General features: G+C 40.7%; 1 protein-coding gene across 1 annotated transcript in view; it reads left to right on the forward strand.

Annotated features, from left to right (window-relative positions):
- RBMS3 (RNA binding motif single stranded interacting protein 3) overlaps window positions 1-16,300 on the forward strand; it is an 859,182-nt gene that overhangs the window by 813,970 nt on the left and 28,912 nt on the right. Inside the window, exon 10 of the mRNA XM_077491456.1 lies at window positions 4,894-4,944. Coding sequence (XP_077347582.1) covers window positions 4,894-4,944 — 51 coding nt within the window. The remainder of the gene's footprint in view (window positions 1-4,893; window positions 4,945-16,300) is intronic.

Consider the following 16,300-nt stretch of genomic DNA (forward strand, 5'->3'; position numbering starts at 1 on the left):
ATGAGAAAGAACGTAGCATTTTTCATTAAATACACTTGGAGTACATTAAGGAACAAAGGTCACAACCCTTTGTATTTTGTGATCTTATTTCTAATACTGCTTTTCTATAAGCCGAGACATGCTGGGACTGGTAGCTGTTTTTTTTTTTATCGGTGTCCAAATCTTCCTGTAGGCTCCAGTGTAACCCAATTGTCCTGAATGCTGTGTCCTTTAGTGAAATTCAAGAAATGAATTTTATGTGAAGTACAAAATCTTATTCTTTTTTACACATAACAGGATAAGCGGAGTAAGTACATCTTTTCTAAGCTAAGTGAAAAATTGTAAATCTTTACATCTTCTTGAAACAACCCTATCATTTGGAAAATCATATCAAAACTTGGATGTCAAGCTCATTCACATGGCAACACCATTAATTCTATCTCAAGATAGAATTGTGCAAGGAATTGAAAATACTTCAGATAATATGAATTCAATAGCTTATAGGAAAAACTATTATATTCTGGCGTCAAATCAAGATTTGTACCTTTTAAAATCATTTAACAGTGTGCAAGGCAAGGATAGTAGTAGTAGGGGTAATTAACATTGCTTGTCATTAACAAATAATTACTCTGTCATTTGATATTCATAAACCTAATTATCACTTCTTTAGGATCTTTAATGTCAAATCTGAGCTTTAGATGGCAGTCAATAAACAATGATATGTTGCCTACCATAAAATGAATAAAGGAAACTAGAGTTATAGGGGTTTAAATAATGTTTTATGAATAAATGTGATGCTACAAAAAAAGGTATAATTAGAAAATATTTTAATTAATCTCTGATGATTTTAATTTTATATAGCCTCTTTAGACGACTGATTAAGACTTTAGCTTAGCTATTTGTAAATTTATAATCCAGATTTCTGTATGTCTTACTATTTATTTGTATTCTAATAGCCTTCTCAAATTACTCTTCCGTGTTTTGAATGACCATAACTGTACCTTTTTCTAGCTGGTAGATTATTAACTGGAGATTTTAATGTAATCTCTATAAGAAATATTTTCTTTCCGCTGAGATTAATAAATTTCTCCACTTGGTTGCATTTAACCAAAAGCATTTGTAGTAATCTGAATCTCCACTTTTTAGTAGTTACAGTATATTACTACAGCCTTAACTTTCAGAGATTTCTTGTTGTTTGCTTCCCTGTAAGTTAAAGACTCCATTAATCTTTCTGCAAAAAATAATAAATGCACTTATTTTTTGCAGGAAAAAAACGTGTGTTTAATATTTCTTGAACAGGAGTCGGAAGAACCATGAACAATGGATCGTGGGTGCAATGTTGGGTCCTGCAGACAGTCCTCTGTCTTTCTGCCCATACCTCAGTACAAGCATTATGCTTGCTCATCAGCATGCAGTCCATCGAGAACTACAAGCTGTCTGCTGTGGTGGATGATGGGACTTGTAGTTTTCTCATTCACAAACTCCTGTGAATGAATGATACGGATGTGTATGCGGAACCATTTTCAAATGTGGCAGAGGTTTCATGGAGAAGAATCCCTGCTCGCTGTCATGGGGGAGTGCGGTGCAGGGAGAGCTGCTGAAGCATGTTACACTTTGCACCCTAAATACAGGTGTAATATGTTACATGCTCTGAAATAAACATGTGCAATTCAATTTATTACGAATTCGCTTTTTAACTCATTTCGACAAATTCATTAATTCAGAATTATCCAAATTAATGAAAACCCATTTAATACATTTTTCTAAATATTTTGTCAATTTTAATATTTCAACATTCGTAAATTCATAAATTGGCTCATTTGTAAATTTACAAAGTAGTAAATTCGTAATTTTGTAAATTTGTAAATTTGAAAATCGGAAAACCTGAAAATTCGACTTTTATTTTTATTATTATTATTTATTATTATATTAATTCATTCCATTTCATTTCTTAAGATGCAGCATTCATTATTTCAGATAATTTGTAACAGATAGATTCATATTCATTGTGCTTGCTAACAGCCAAATTTGAAAGGAAATTCCAATGCCTATAACTTTAAAGATTGTTATTATTAGTTATTCTTTCAAATTTTCAGATTTTCTTTCTTATTTTTGGATTTTTGGATTTTCGAATTTACGAATTTCCAAATTTACAAAATTGCGATCATAATAAATGACCCGAAAAAAAAAAAAGCAAATGGAACGAAAATTAAAATTAACACATTTTTCGGCAGTCCACATGTCTACACCAAAGGGGAATTTAGCCTTTAATATAAAGACCCCTATAGACCACTTAAACGTTAAGCTGTTGGGGCCCTGATCATCAAAAGTCAATTGAAGAATCAATTGAGTCTGGTGAATAATTACCTCCTGAATGATGACTGTATCCTATCAGATGCAGGCACTGTTCAGCAGCTCCTGAATACAATGGAGATTCCTCCATCCATGCTGTTTAGCATGGATGGAGGATCAATTGATTTTCACTCTACATTTTGGGGGCTTAATGGATGAAAATCAAACTGTCTATGTCACTCCAAGGTGGAAGAGAGAAGTCTTTCTGCTAAGCTGTTGTATTCTTACAGCGGGGAGTCTTCCCCTTTTGTCGGAATACACTGATTAACACTGCTGGCTATAGCCCCAGGTGCCGATTGAGAGGAAAAATACAGACAGGCTGGTTTTATAGAAGTCAGTCGATAAAATGCACATACATGGATCAAAATTTGGCCAGTTCAGCAAAGATCTGGCCCCCATAGACCACTTAAAATGTAAGCTGTGAATGGCCCTGTAAGCAGCACCCAGATCATCAAAGTTAATTTAAGAATCCACCGAGTCTGGTGCAAAATTATTTCCTGAATAATGACTGTATCCTATCATATACAGGCACTTGAAAAAGTCAGTATATGATTTAGGAAACCACTTTTCAGTTAAATTGTGCTTTTAGGATTTTTTGATTGTTTTTGCATGCTACTAGGACTTCAACATGGTGCAAAAGTGTTTAATGCATATCAATATACACCTATGAAAAGAGAAAAAACAAGCACCTTACAAGAACTCTCAAATACTATACTATCTCGCTGGGGTTGTGAGTCAACTTGCGACATGAGAGTCAAGCGGATTGTATAGAACAGTTGCTAAACATTTCTTGATTTCTTGAGAGGCAAATATTGCCTTTGCTTAAACAAAGAAAACAAAAGACAAAAGTACAAGGTGCTTGATATATTATTTGGTTAAATGGCACATCTAACAGCTTTTAATGTAATATCTTCACTGTGTTGATGTTCTGTGTTTCCATTCAAGCAGTACAGTATAAACTTGGTGCTGGCTGAATATCACAATTACTTGCTTCAACTTGAGATGTTTACAAACATGTACTTGCAACTGTTCAAATATACTGACACCATTGCAATGTAATGTATATATATATTTCTATACAATATCTCACAAAAGTTAGTACACCCCTCACATTTTTTGTAACTATTTTATTATATATTTTGATGTGACAACACTGAAGAAATTACACTTTGCAACAATGTAAAGTAGTGAGTTTACGGCTTGTATAACAGTGTCAATTTGCTGTCCCCTCAAAATAACTCAACACACTGGCAACAAAAGTGAGTACACCCCTAAGTGAAAATGTCCAAATTGGGACTAATTAGCCATTTTCCCTCCCCGGTGTCATGTGACTCATTTGTTTTACAAGGTCTCAGGTGTGAATGGGGAGCAGGTGTGTTAAATTTGGTGTTATCACTCTCAATCTCTCATACTGGTCATTGGAAGTTCAACATGGCACCTCATGGCAAAGAACTTTCTGAGAATCTGAAAAAAAGAATCGTTGCTCTACATAAAGCTGGCCTAGACTATAAGAAGATTGCTAAGACCCTGAAACTGAGCTGAAGCATGGTGGCCAAAACCATACAGCGGTTTAACAGGACAGGTTCCACTCAGAACAGGCCTCCCCATGATCAACCAAAGAAGTTGAGTACACATGCTCAGCGTCATATCCAGTGCTCAGCTCAGCGTACACGTGCGCAGCTCAGCGTCCTATCCAGAGGTTGTCTTTGGGAAATAGACGTATGAGTGCTGCCAGCATTGCTGCATAGGTTGAAGGGGTGAGGGGTCTGCCGCTGTCTGATCTTGATCAGCGTGCTGCAGCTCAGTTTCAGGGTCTTGGAAATCTTCTTATAGCCTAGGCCATCTTTATGTAGAGCAAAAATTTTACAGATCCTCAGAGAGTTCTTTGCCATGAGGTGCCATGTTGAACTTCCAGTGACCAGTATGAGAGAGTGAGAGTGATAACATCAAATTTAACACACCTGCTCCCCATTCACACCTGAGACCTTATAACACTAACAAGTCACATGACACCATGGAGGGAAAATGGCTATTTGGGCCCATTTTAGACATTTTCACTTAGGGGTGTACTCACTGTTGCCAGAGGTTTAGACATTAATGCTTGTGTGTTGAGTTATTTTGAGGGGACAGCATACTGTTATACTGTTACACAAGCCATACACTCACTACTTTACATTGTAACAAAGTGTAATTTCTTCAGTGCTGTTGAATGAAAAGATATAATAAAATATTTACACAAATGTGAGATACTATACTATATATATATATATATATATATATATATATATATATATATATATATATATATATATATACGTTTTTTTTAACTCTCTAAAGTATTCCTGCCTAATGTTGGATGATAGCAGAATAATTCAATGTTAGCAATGTAACTGCAGAATTAAGCAGCACACGTGAAAATTATTTATGTCAACTTCATAGTCATGGTTGTGCTTAGAGCTTGAAATTAGCTTCCAGTCATTTTAATAGATTATTATCAAAGACATTAATCAAACAAGCTCATGGTCTGCACCCTCAACCTAATACTATTTCTTTATCACCTAGGTGCAAAGTACATCATGGATGCCTCACCCGCCATATGTTATGCAACCAACGGTAGGTATTAGTCAATCACAGACATTTAATTAATATTCATGTGGGGGCCGGTGATTAATGGTGTTCTGTGTTAATACTTATGGAGATCATTTCCATTAATAAATATTCAAATGGTAACATAAATTGTTATATTACAATCCATAATGTTATGATTAAATGTTATTTTTATTTCTGCCATCCCTTAAGGTTTTATGCAGGTAGAGTAATTAAGCAATGCTCATTCCATTTGCTGACTTCAATTTACATAATGATATAGTTCATAACAGTATGTGAAAGTAAAGCTCCAGAATTAATTTAGTAATACAGTGATTCAATGGTATATTTTTGTTGGCCAAATTTGTTGTAAAATTATTTAAATCTTTTCAATTAACATTATAGGGAAATGCACTTGTTTTTTTTTTATATATCATTCACTCAATTTCTAAATATTAACAAGAGACTGATCTCTGGAAGTTGTGCCTAAAACAAGGCAATTGAATGTTTCCCCATTCCTGACTTACCATGCCTTGTTTTGTACTGTGTCTTGGTGAAGGTGGCCATCTTGGTAGAAGCAGGTGTTTGGCTTTTCAATGTCAGTGCCTCTACCAAAGAGAACAGTGGGCAGCACAGTAGTGCTATCACCAAACCTAACTCCAATTCCCCTTAGACTAGCAACCAGAGGTAGCAGTGCCTTAACTTTCACACTTCAGATTAACAGCTATTTGGCTGTAGGGTCAGGTGTGTCTAGGAGCTCTCACATGTGAGGAAGTCCATTCTGATATCCAGACAAAAGGTAAAGATTACAGGGTACTTCTTACCCACAATTATTGTTTCTATATGCTATCTATAGGATAGCAAATCATAAATGTTTAAGTTCAGGCCCACTTTAGGTGGATTATTATGTATAAAGTGAATATTATTGGGTAATGATTATGGGACATGTATCATTCCTTCCTTTTATTTTCTACATTATTTTTTTTATTATTATTATTACTATTAATAATAATAATAATAATTTATATTAGTAAAAACTGGTAATCCTATCAATGTGGTATGTCCCTGTTTGAGCACAATTTTTGTACATCTTAAAACCCAGCTTTATTTTCTCAGCTTGCATAAAGTGGGGTAAGGTTGCAGCTTAAGGTTCAAAATGCTGTCTGTGTTTTCTTTGAAAAGATTTTAAATGCTGTCTGTGTATCTACAGCAGAGAATTATCTACCTGTTCAGTGTGGACAGAAAGTAAGTAAAAATCTCCTATTGGGGACACAGAGAGCAATAAATGCTTAATGATGCTGTAATTCCTCCTCACCCCACTAAATTTTTTTATTGTTGCTTATACTCTGGTTGGAAAGACTAATTCTGTCTAACACTCATCAAATTGAGTGGGAACAAATTCCCTCATATCTTCCTCTGTGTGACACCATTTAAATGCTTTGAAAGTTATGGAATGTCTCCTGAATTGGGACACAGAAAACAAAAAAAGTTAACAGAGGTTTCTAAGTCTAACCTTTTCTATCCAGCACTAAAGGTTTTGGCTTGAGTTGGGTTTTAATTTATACTTTTCATTATTATACATAAGTCAGAGAGTAAGGCATTTTATGTTAGCATGTTTTACATAAATCTGGCATGTGCTTGCATCAGTTATCTATATTAATAAGTTAGGAATTGAATATAAAACGCAGTTTACCATTTTTCCTGTGCTGTCACATGCCTGATGAAGGGGTTCTGCAAGGTTCCAAAATGTTGTCTCTGCTATAATGATATGATCACTGAATAAAGCTTTGGATCTGTTCTAGAGATCCATGGTGTGTTGGTGACATTCTCTCACTTTGATTATCTTTGGTTCCAGTCATTGTTCGCTGCAGCACCCCATTTACACACACAGCAAATTTCAGAAATGTGTGCATTGGTGATAGTACATTGAAATCCTGGGAGTAAGATCTGAACACACCTAAGAACATCCCTATTGACCATTTATCTTATGTGCTGGTGACATTCTTTCGCTCAGATCTTAGTTCAAACTCAGTGATCCTGACAGAAAGCCATCATCTATACCAAAATAAGCGACTGAGGCAATCTCACCTTCAGTTGCACATTTACAAGAGGTGTGTACATGCGTGGCAGCAGGGCAGCGAATGCCCCAGCTGCTTATGATTGTCTAAGTACAATTACAGCTTTCTGGTGGGATCGGTGGATTTGAGCTAGGATCCAAACTTGCCTAAGCTCATCCTTAATGGTCATCAATGATGTTCATATGCAGATATTGTTAGCTATGCGAATAACAAACATGTCTCTAAAATGTATATTTCTGATAACAGACAAATGCTGAGTATAAATCTTAGCATGTACTATACAGGTGATGAATGAAAAAACTGTTGCTTATAGAGTACACAGCTCTATATGAGACATACTCATTATATGTGTAGCACTTACCCCCCAAGGAGCAGCTGATAATTGATAATTGGGCTCTGCTCTTTCCACCCCCAACGGTTTGGCTCAACCCGCTTGACACAGCTGTATAACAGTGTTGATGCAAAACCCAATAATAAAAGACAATTGAATAGTCACAGACTATATGCACTTTACCTGTGTTGTCACCTGGGCATGCACTGTTTACTGGAACAGGTTTGAACATTAAACATAGGAACTGTAATGACATACAATTCTGGCACAAGAAAGGAACAAATAGTTGTGAATGACTATCACATGAGAGCTACCTGGATTGCTCCCGCAGGCATGTCTCCAAGTGGGACTAATGCTCAGGCAATAAGACCTCAGCACTGGGCACCTTCCCACTTCCAGCACACTGTGCAGACACCAACAGGATGATATAGGCAGTATAATTACTCAATACCCCCCCTACAGTTTATGGTAAGTAATAGTAACACTGTAAGGCCTTACAGTAAAGGATAGAGTCTCTTGTCTTCCATTCTTCAGCTAGCCATTTATACTTCAGTACTTATAATCCGCAGGATTTCCAACTAGTAAAGTAGTGCAGAACAGTATAAAGCAGTGACTTTGACCGTGCAATATATTTGCGAACTCCTTGCCTGGGAATGTACTTCTAGCGTCAGTCACTTGGTAATAAAATCAGGCTTTAAGGCCTATGTGAGTGTAAATTCAACTTGAAAAGAACTGCTCCATAGGACTACAGGTCCCAGTAACAATATGTGATCAGTCTAACTGTGTAACATGCGGTACAAGACTTCTGGGCAACAGCCCTCTCACCACACCAGGTATGGACAGATGGAGGCCTTCCGCTCCACTAGTCTCAGTCCTGACACAGTCAGCTCCGTCATGCTGCACTGCTCTGCAAAATAACCAAGAAACCCTCAATAGCTCTGTCAGGTGTCTCTGGATCCTTCCCGAACTGATCACGCCGGTGCTCCAGCAGGCTGTAGTGTAGACTGTCTCCGGTGGTCTCAACTCTGTTCCGCACAAAGCAGGCCGCGGCTCTTCGGACGTACACCCACAGATCCCTGTAGGCAGACCACACGTCCCAGCAAGAAGAGACAGAAAATGGCCACGGTGGGCCTTTTATTACCTACCCAGCTTGAAATTCAGCCACACAGTGTTCATGGGTAAGTGAGTGGGCAAAGTGAGAGGGCATTATGGGTAGGTGAGTCCTTTCACAAAAGTAAACAATTAAGTCACTTCCTGTAGCTGTTATGTGAAAGATAAAACAAGTCTTTTCCATTGTTTGCCAGTAGAGGGAGCCAAATACCAATCTATTAACATAATCCTATTAATACTATTACATGGCAAAAATGCCAGTGCTACATACTCCCCCTGCTTTGGTCCCCAAAGATATTCAGAATCTTTGCTCTGTTACACATTTTTGCCTCTATCCAATTGCATAATACAGACAGAGGAGCCTCCCACCAGTTCTCATATGATGGGAAACTGTTCTGTGCACTCACAGCAGATACTGTGGTGTCTGGTACAGATGTGTCAAGGGGTGAGATGGGGTTACTCCTTCCTGAATCAACAGTAGAAGGACCAGGCATTTCAGAGTTTCTTTTTGCCGTAACTCTGATTTTTTAGAACATTCACCCAGCACATCATAGGTTGGTCTTTTTGGTGGGGAAATGATTCTTTGTTTCCTCTGATTCATTGACTCAGACATGATAGGCTCACTAGCGTTCTCTTTCCGTTCAACTACTTCTGCCTCCTATAGGTCAGTTTATTCCACTTCTGTTTTGGATATTCCTCCATACATTGTGGAAAAAGGAGACACTTCCAACCCTTCTTCTGGCAGTAAAGGTAGAGAGTCACAGCTGGGGATGACAGGGGCTAACAGCCGCTTCATCAGATCTGTGTTGGTCCCAACGATCACCAAACTTCTTGAGGACCCTGGCAGCCAGGGGCAAACAATGGCCAGTGTCTCAAAGTTCTGAGTCTCCCCAGCCCTCAATGGTTCACATGACAACTTGACCCGCACATATCCATCACAAGGGTAATCTTCTGCTTGAATGCTCTGGATCTCTATGTCTTCCAAATGATTCAGGGGCAGGTATGACAGGTACTTCCGGTAATAGTTTCTGGTCAAAAGAGTAACCTGGGCGCCTGAATCAAGGATGGCTCTGGTATAAATCCATTCAACCAGAACAGGCACTACAGGCAAAGGGCCTACCAACTGGGTAGGAGGCCTATTAGTAACATCTGTAACAACAGATGGATGTGCTTGGACTCATGCTCTCTCCAACTTCTGTCACCAGGAACTCCGTTTCCGTCATCGGATTAGAGACTGATAACCATTTTTCACTGAAACAGCATAGACGGCAGGTTCAGGGAAAGTTCTCTTTGAAGGCCCGGATCTTCTCCCCATCCTTGGGTCACTTCCCTGAGGTCTGTGCCAGTCTTCTGTCTCCATTTGTGGGCTAGGACATACTCACTGGTAGTGACCTACACCTCCACAGTTTAGGCAAACGTCTTGACTCGTGGACTTCTGGGCGGACAACCCAGTTAGTTTTGCCGTCAATCTGTTAATAATCTCAGTCAGCTGGGATATTTGCATCTTCAATGTGTCTAGCTTAGACAGGAGATCCAATGACCCAGTCAACATCTCCATCATCTTGGACGTCTCTCTTTGCAGCTGGCGCATCAACTTTCCCAGCTCAAGATCGCTCCTCTTTGGCTGTTGGATGGATAGAGACTAAGATTTAGTGGCAGCGGTCGCTGTCAGGACACTGGACTGACATTCTTCTCCCCAGACATCTCCAGGAAGTTTAATTGTTTCACGCGCCTCTTTGCGAGCAATTTCTGCTTCGCACCACTGAAGCACAGTGGTCGGATCCATTCTTTAGTTCACGAGGGTGGACTTGATTGCAGAGTAACAGAGATCCCGGACGAGCCCCCAAGTGTAGCACTTACTCCAGAGGCTCTTTCCACCCCCAACGGTTTGACACAGCTGTGTAACAGTGTTGGTGTAAAACCCAATAATAAAAGACAATTCAATAGTCACAGATTATATGTACTTTACCTGTGTTGTCACCTGGGCATGCACTGCTACACCTGTCTGGACAATGAACAAACCTCACAATAGATTGTGTTAAACCAAAATATAAGTTTACTGGAACAGGTTTGAACATTAAACATAGGAACTGTAATGACATACAATTCTGGCACAAGAAAGGAACAAATAGTTGTGAATGACTATCACATGAGAGCTACCTGAATTGCTCCCGCAGGCATGTCTCCAAGTGGGACTAATGCTCAGGCAATAAGACCTTCCCACTTCCAGTACACAGTACATCATGCAATATATTTGTGAACTCCTTCCCTGGGAATGTACTTCCAGTGTCAGTCAATTGGTAATGAAATCCGGCTTTGAGGCCTATGTGAGTGTAAATTCAACTTGAAAACAACTGCTCTGTAGGACTATACAACAATATGTGATCAGTCTAACTATGTAACATGCGCTACAAGACTTCTGGGCAACAGCGCTCTCACCACACCAGGTATGGACAGATGGAGGACTTCGGCTCCGCTGGTCTCAGTCCTGCCACAGTCAGTTCCGTCATGCTGCACCGCTCCGCAAGATAACCAGGAAACCGTCAATAGATCCATCAGGTGTCTCTGGATCCTTCCCGATCCGATCACGCCGCTGCTCCAGCAGGCTGTATTCTAGACTATCTTCGGTGGTCTCAACTCTGTTCCGCACCAAGCAGGCCGCGACTCTTCGGATGCACACCCACAGATTCCTGTAGGCAGGCCACGCGCCCCAGCAAGAAGAGACAGAAAATGGCCACGGTAGGGCCTTTTATTACCTACCCAGTATGCAATTCAGCTGCTCAGTGTTCATGGGTAAATGAGTGGGCATTATGGGTAGGTGAGTCCTTTCACAAAAGTAAACAATTAAGTCACTTACTGTAGCTGTTATGCGAAATTTAAAACAAGTATTTTCTATGGTATGCCAGTAGAGGGAGCCAAATACCAATCTATTAACATAATTCTATTAATAGTATTACATGGCAAAAATGTCAGCACTACATATGTATAGCCAAGTGCCCGCCGGCTGTGTGATCCCCAGCTTTATCTGGTTTCTCATCCCTCTTTCGCTGCAGCTGACAGGAGCAGCTCTGTGTGAAATCCCTTGGCTCCCTCCTGCCCTCCCTTCCTCGCTGCAAAGGACCTGAACCAATCAGAGGAGAGGAAAGGACAGACACTGAGTATTCAGGGAAATGTATTCTTAAAGGGACACTCCACAACACAAGTCAATTGAGGCTAATGGGGCTGTAGACTTTAATACCCAGGATTCCCTGCAGAAATTGAGAAACAGAACTTTTTTCCAGGCAAATCTGCAGAGATCAAGGCAGAACAGCGTGGGAGCCAACAAGTGCAGACCTGCTGCTATGGTATGTGCACCACATCAGAGAGGACAGAGCTTGTACAGAGATTGGTTGCTTGTCCATAGGAGCCTGAGGATGGTGCTGCAGAGAGATAATTTGCTGAGCAACTGGGACCCAACCACAAGGGAACAAAGGGCCATGACCTGTGTATTGTGTGTCCACAGGCAAGTCACTGAGGCCCAGAGACCCGAAACACTGAGCCTTATGATGACTGAAACTTATGGGATAATTGATCCCCAACCATACTGGACCTGATCTGTTGCCTACCAGGAGTGGTAAGCGGAATAACTGAGCTTAACCCCCTTGTCCCCACAGTTAATGCCAACTGAGGCTGCACCTTACTTAACAGACCATCAACCATCCCTAGTGTACAGTCTTAAAGGGACATCTATATATGCACCACTTACAGAAAGACCCCAGTGAAAGCCGGCCAACACTGAAAGTAAGGTGACAAATACTTCACGGAGTGGTGGAATAATGCTAGGGACTGAGTGTGCATGTCACATGCCCTGACATGTTTCACTTGTGGGGTGTCTTAGAGGGCATGGCAAGATTGGTTATATATATTTACATTATTACATAGAGTATCAAAGGATTCCGAAAACAGCAGAGACTGCCTGCCTTGAGGTGATGATTTGCCTGAAAAATTCAGGCAGATTTGTTTGATGTAGACATTTTTTTACAGCAGAATATTAGACATGGAAATTATTATGGTGAGGTTAATACTTTTTCTGTATTTAAATGTTCCATTATCCGACACCAAATTGTCCCTTTTAAATGTGATAATTAGATTTTTTAACATTATAACTAATTTATTCCGAAGAAGCCTGAATTTTTTACATTGATTATGTTTTCTGTGGGTGGTTGAATTTGAATATTGCTGCACTTTTCTAGTGGCGGGTGGCCCGTAATGTTTCACTTAAGTGAGCAACACTTTCTGCCTCCTCTTACATTTTTCCCAAAGTAAGTAAATGGCTGTGTCAAGCATCTTCCTGCTGTTCAATAGATGACTGCTAACTCCATGGGTTTGATTAATGGAGAAGGTAATGATATGCAAATCTTCAACAATATCACGGTATGCCTACATGAATTTTAATTAGTTTTAAAACTTGTAGTATCTCTGTAAATACTGAAATAAAGCAGCAAGGATATATAAAATATACGGCTGTAGATGAAATTAAGTGTTGCTCAAAAAAGATGCTGCCATTAAAGGCTTACTGGGAATCATTTAAAGTTACTGTATCAGCCCCTATGGATCTGTTCTTCATCTAGTGGTTATATATAAAATGCACATTTTAAATTTCTATGCACACAGGCTTTATATTTCTTAAATATGGTAATTAATAACCACTGGGTATATAATAAGGGGGTTATGGGGGAGGTGTGGCATGGCGTGAAATGTGAGCAGATGAACTCCACACTGCTACTCTGGACCTCTCTATCTATCTAATCTATCCTAATAATCTAATAATGCCTGAACATCTCTATATTAAACCTGCTAAACAGGCCCAGTTACTGCACCAGCACCTGTGGTTCCTTATAATACTTTATTCTAGTGGATGAGACACAAGAGATGACAGACACCTGCCAAGATGATGATGGCCACAAGTTCATGGCAAGATGGTGGCTGCTCACCTGTGAACCAAGCCTCTCCATCTTCAACCCTAAACATTCTTGAGGAATTGTGCGATAATGCCTTTCTTACCCTACTTAGCCATAAGGAAGGGGAGACTGAGTACCCACTGCATCTCTATCTGGAGCCAACCAGCCCAGTAGACAGGGTAGAAAGGGAGAGGGAAATGACTCTTAAAAAGACACTGTGCATGATTAAGGCCAATCACACCTCCCTTGTAAGTAAGGTGGATGAGATTAGATTAGATTTTAATATATTGTGCCAGGACCTCCAAAAAATACAAGAACAACAACCGTGGAACAGAAGTGGAGGACCTGGCACAACCCTGGCAAGTCTGGCAAGTGGCAGGAGTTAGAATCCTGAATTAGAGATCTGGTAAAGACTAAAGCATAATAATATTGGTGTGGTAGGTATGGCAGAAAAGCTTGAGGTCACCAACCCAAACCCTAAACATAACTGCACCATAGGTAGGACACAGCTACTATCCTCAAATAATGCTCCTCAACCTATGATATTGATGCTGCTGAATTATAGGGACACATTTTACAGGACAAAAGGTGTTGGCTTTAAAATGGTACTGGGTGGCTATTTTGGTATACAATTGCCTTTTCAATGTCTTGGAGTGGTCTCTAACAGCAAACAATTCTATATTATTTTATATTACTATGTTCCTAATGCACCAATGTTGTTAGTGAATATTTATATCTCCCCCCACCACTAAAGCTGATATACTTTATGAAGTTAGCATCAAATTTATACAGCTCCCTTGTTGCCCAATTGTATTCCACGGGTATTTTAATTAAGTAATGCACCACCACCTTGATGAGTTAAGACCTCTGTGGTTGAGTCCCACCTTTCTTTCTCTGTAGTCCAATGTGCACAGCCTATTGTTACCAAAATGTATGCTGGTGGAGAAACCCAGGAAAATGTTCTTGACAATTCAGAACATCCTGGACAGTTTTTTGAAAATGACCTTGTGATGGCTTCTCCTGGTGTAATGCAGTGAATGTTAGGTGTTCAATATTTACCACAATCGCTCTCAAACCATTTGATAGTACAACTATCTCTTTTAGCTCTGTCCCAGGCCTCTACTTCAGTTGTCTCGTGCCAATCCCACTCAGAGAGCCAGAGCCCGGCAAGTATACGACATCCACCACCACCATCATCTTGGGGCTCTATACCCGACAAACCCCTGAGTCTGGGAGACATACAAGTGATAGCAGCAGATATTAGAGACACGCTGTCAGCCACGACTTATGACCTCTACTTGGACATCCACACCATAGCTGCATGCCTCAATGAGGTGGAAGAGACGTTTGCCCGCCGTAAAACTTCCAAGGACAACTGGACAACAGAGGGCGCTGCCACAACCTGTGTGTGAGAGATCTCTCAGAGTCTGTATAACCCAACCAGTTATTTCAGAATGTCCTCGCAATCTTTAATGATCCCCTAGGCAGACCCCATGAATCCCCTGTAGACATGGAATGCCTTCAATGGCCCTAAGACCTAGAAATAGAGACACTGATCCTCCCAGGCATGTAGTGCGCTGCCTCATTAATTTCCAATTAAAGGAAGAGATCATGCGGAGGGCAACTAGCAGACGCCGCATCATCTACAATGGGGCAGTCATCCATATTTACCAAGATCTTTCCCCTATCACCCTTTAACATTGACAAGATGTATGGCCCCTTCCCATCCTGCTGCACTCCTCTGGATTTACCTACCACTGGAAATTCCCCTTTAGCCTTTCAGCCATAGGTATGGGAGGCATGGTCAACCTACAAGTCCTGGAGGACTTATCATCAATTTCGAGACCTTAGATCTGCCCTTGCTGGAATTGCTGGATTGGTACGATGCCTTCCATTTGCCCCCACCACTGAGAGATGTCCCCATGGAAGACACAAGTCCCCTCCAGTCCCATCATCTGCACTCTGTCCCCTCAAAATAACTTAACCCACAGCCATTAATGTCTAAATCACTGGTAACAAAGGTGAGTACACATCTAAGTAAAAATGTTCAAATTGGGCTCAAAGTGTCAATCTTTTTTGTGGCCACCATTATTTTCCGGCACTGCCTTAGCCCTCCTGGGCATGGAGTTCACCAGAGCTTCACAGGTTACCACTGAAATCCTCTTCCACTCCTTCATGATGGTATCACAGAGCTGGTGGATGTTAGAGGCCTTGCGTTCCTCCACCTTCCGTTTGAGGATGCCCCACAGATGCTCAATAGGATTTAGGTCTGGAGACATATTTGGCCAGTCCATCACCTTTACCCTCAGCTTCTTTAGCAAGGCAGTGGTCATCTTGGAGATGTGTTTGGGGTCGTTATCATGTTGCAATACTGCCCTGTGGCCAGACTCCAAAGGGAGAGAATCATGGTCTGCTTCAGTATGTCACAGTGCATGTTGGCATTCATGGACTGTAACATACTGAAGCAGACCATGAACTGTAGCTCCCCAGCACCGGCAGCACTCATGCAGTCCCAGACCATGACACTCCCACCACCATGCTTGACTGTAGGCAAGACACACTTGTCTTTTGTACTCCTCACTAGGGATGGCCTTGCGGTTCACCCGGCGGTCAGTTCGCGGGGAATTTTGCGTGTTCGCGATTCGCCAAACCAGTGGACTTCTGGCGCTGTTCGCGCGGCGGACATATGCATTTACATTGTGACAAGAACTTTGACCCATGATGACACATCCATCATGGAATACAGGACAGCCAATTGAAAGGGTTCTGGTGCACTGCTACTGACTGCTGTGCTACTGATTGCTGAGTGCACTGCTGACCGATTCTGCAGCTGTCTTTTGTCAGTGTAGGGACAGGACGCTGTGTGGAGCAGGGACAGCCAGTTTAATCACTAGCTATTACTATTATGTCTACAAAGGTTCTTT

This window comes from Lithobates pipiens, unplaced genomic scaffold, assembly GCF_037356315.1.
Source record: "Lithobates pipiens isolate NorthernLeopardFrog02 unplaced genomic scaffold, aLitPip1_a1.2 Scaffold_19, whole genome shotgun sequence".
NCBI classification, from domain to species: Eukaryota; Metazoa; Chordata; class Amphibia; order Anura; family Ranidae; genus Lithobates; species Lithobates pipiens.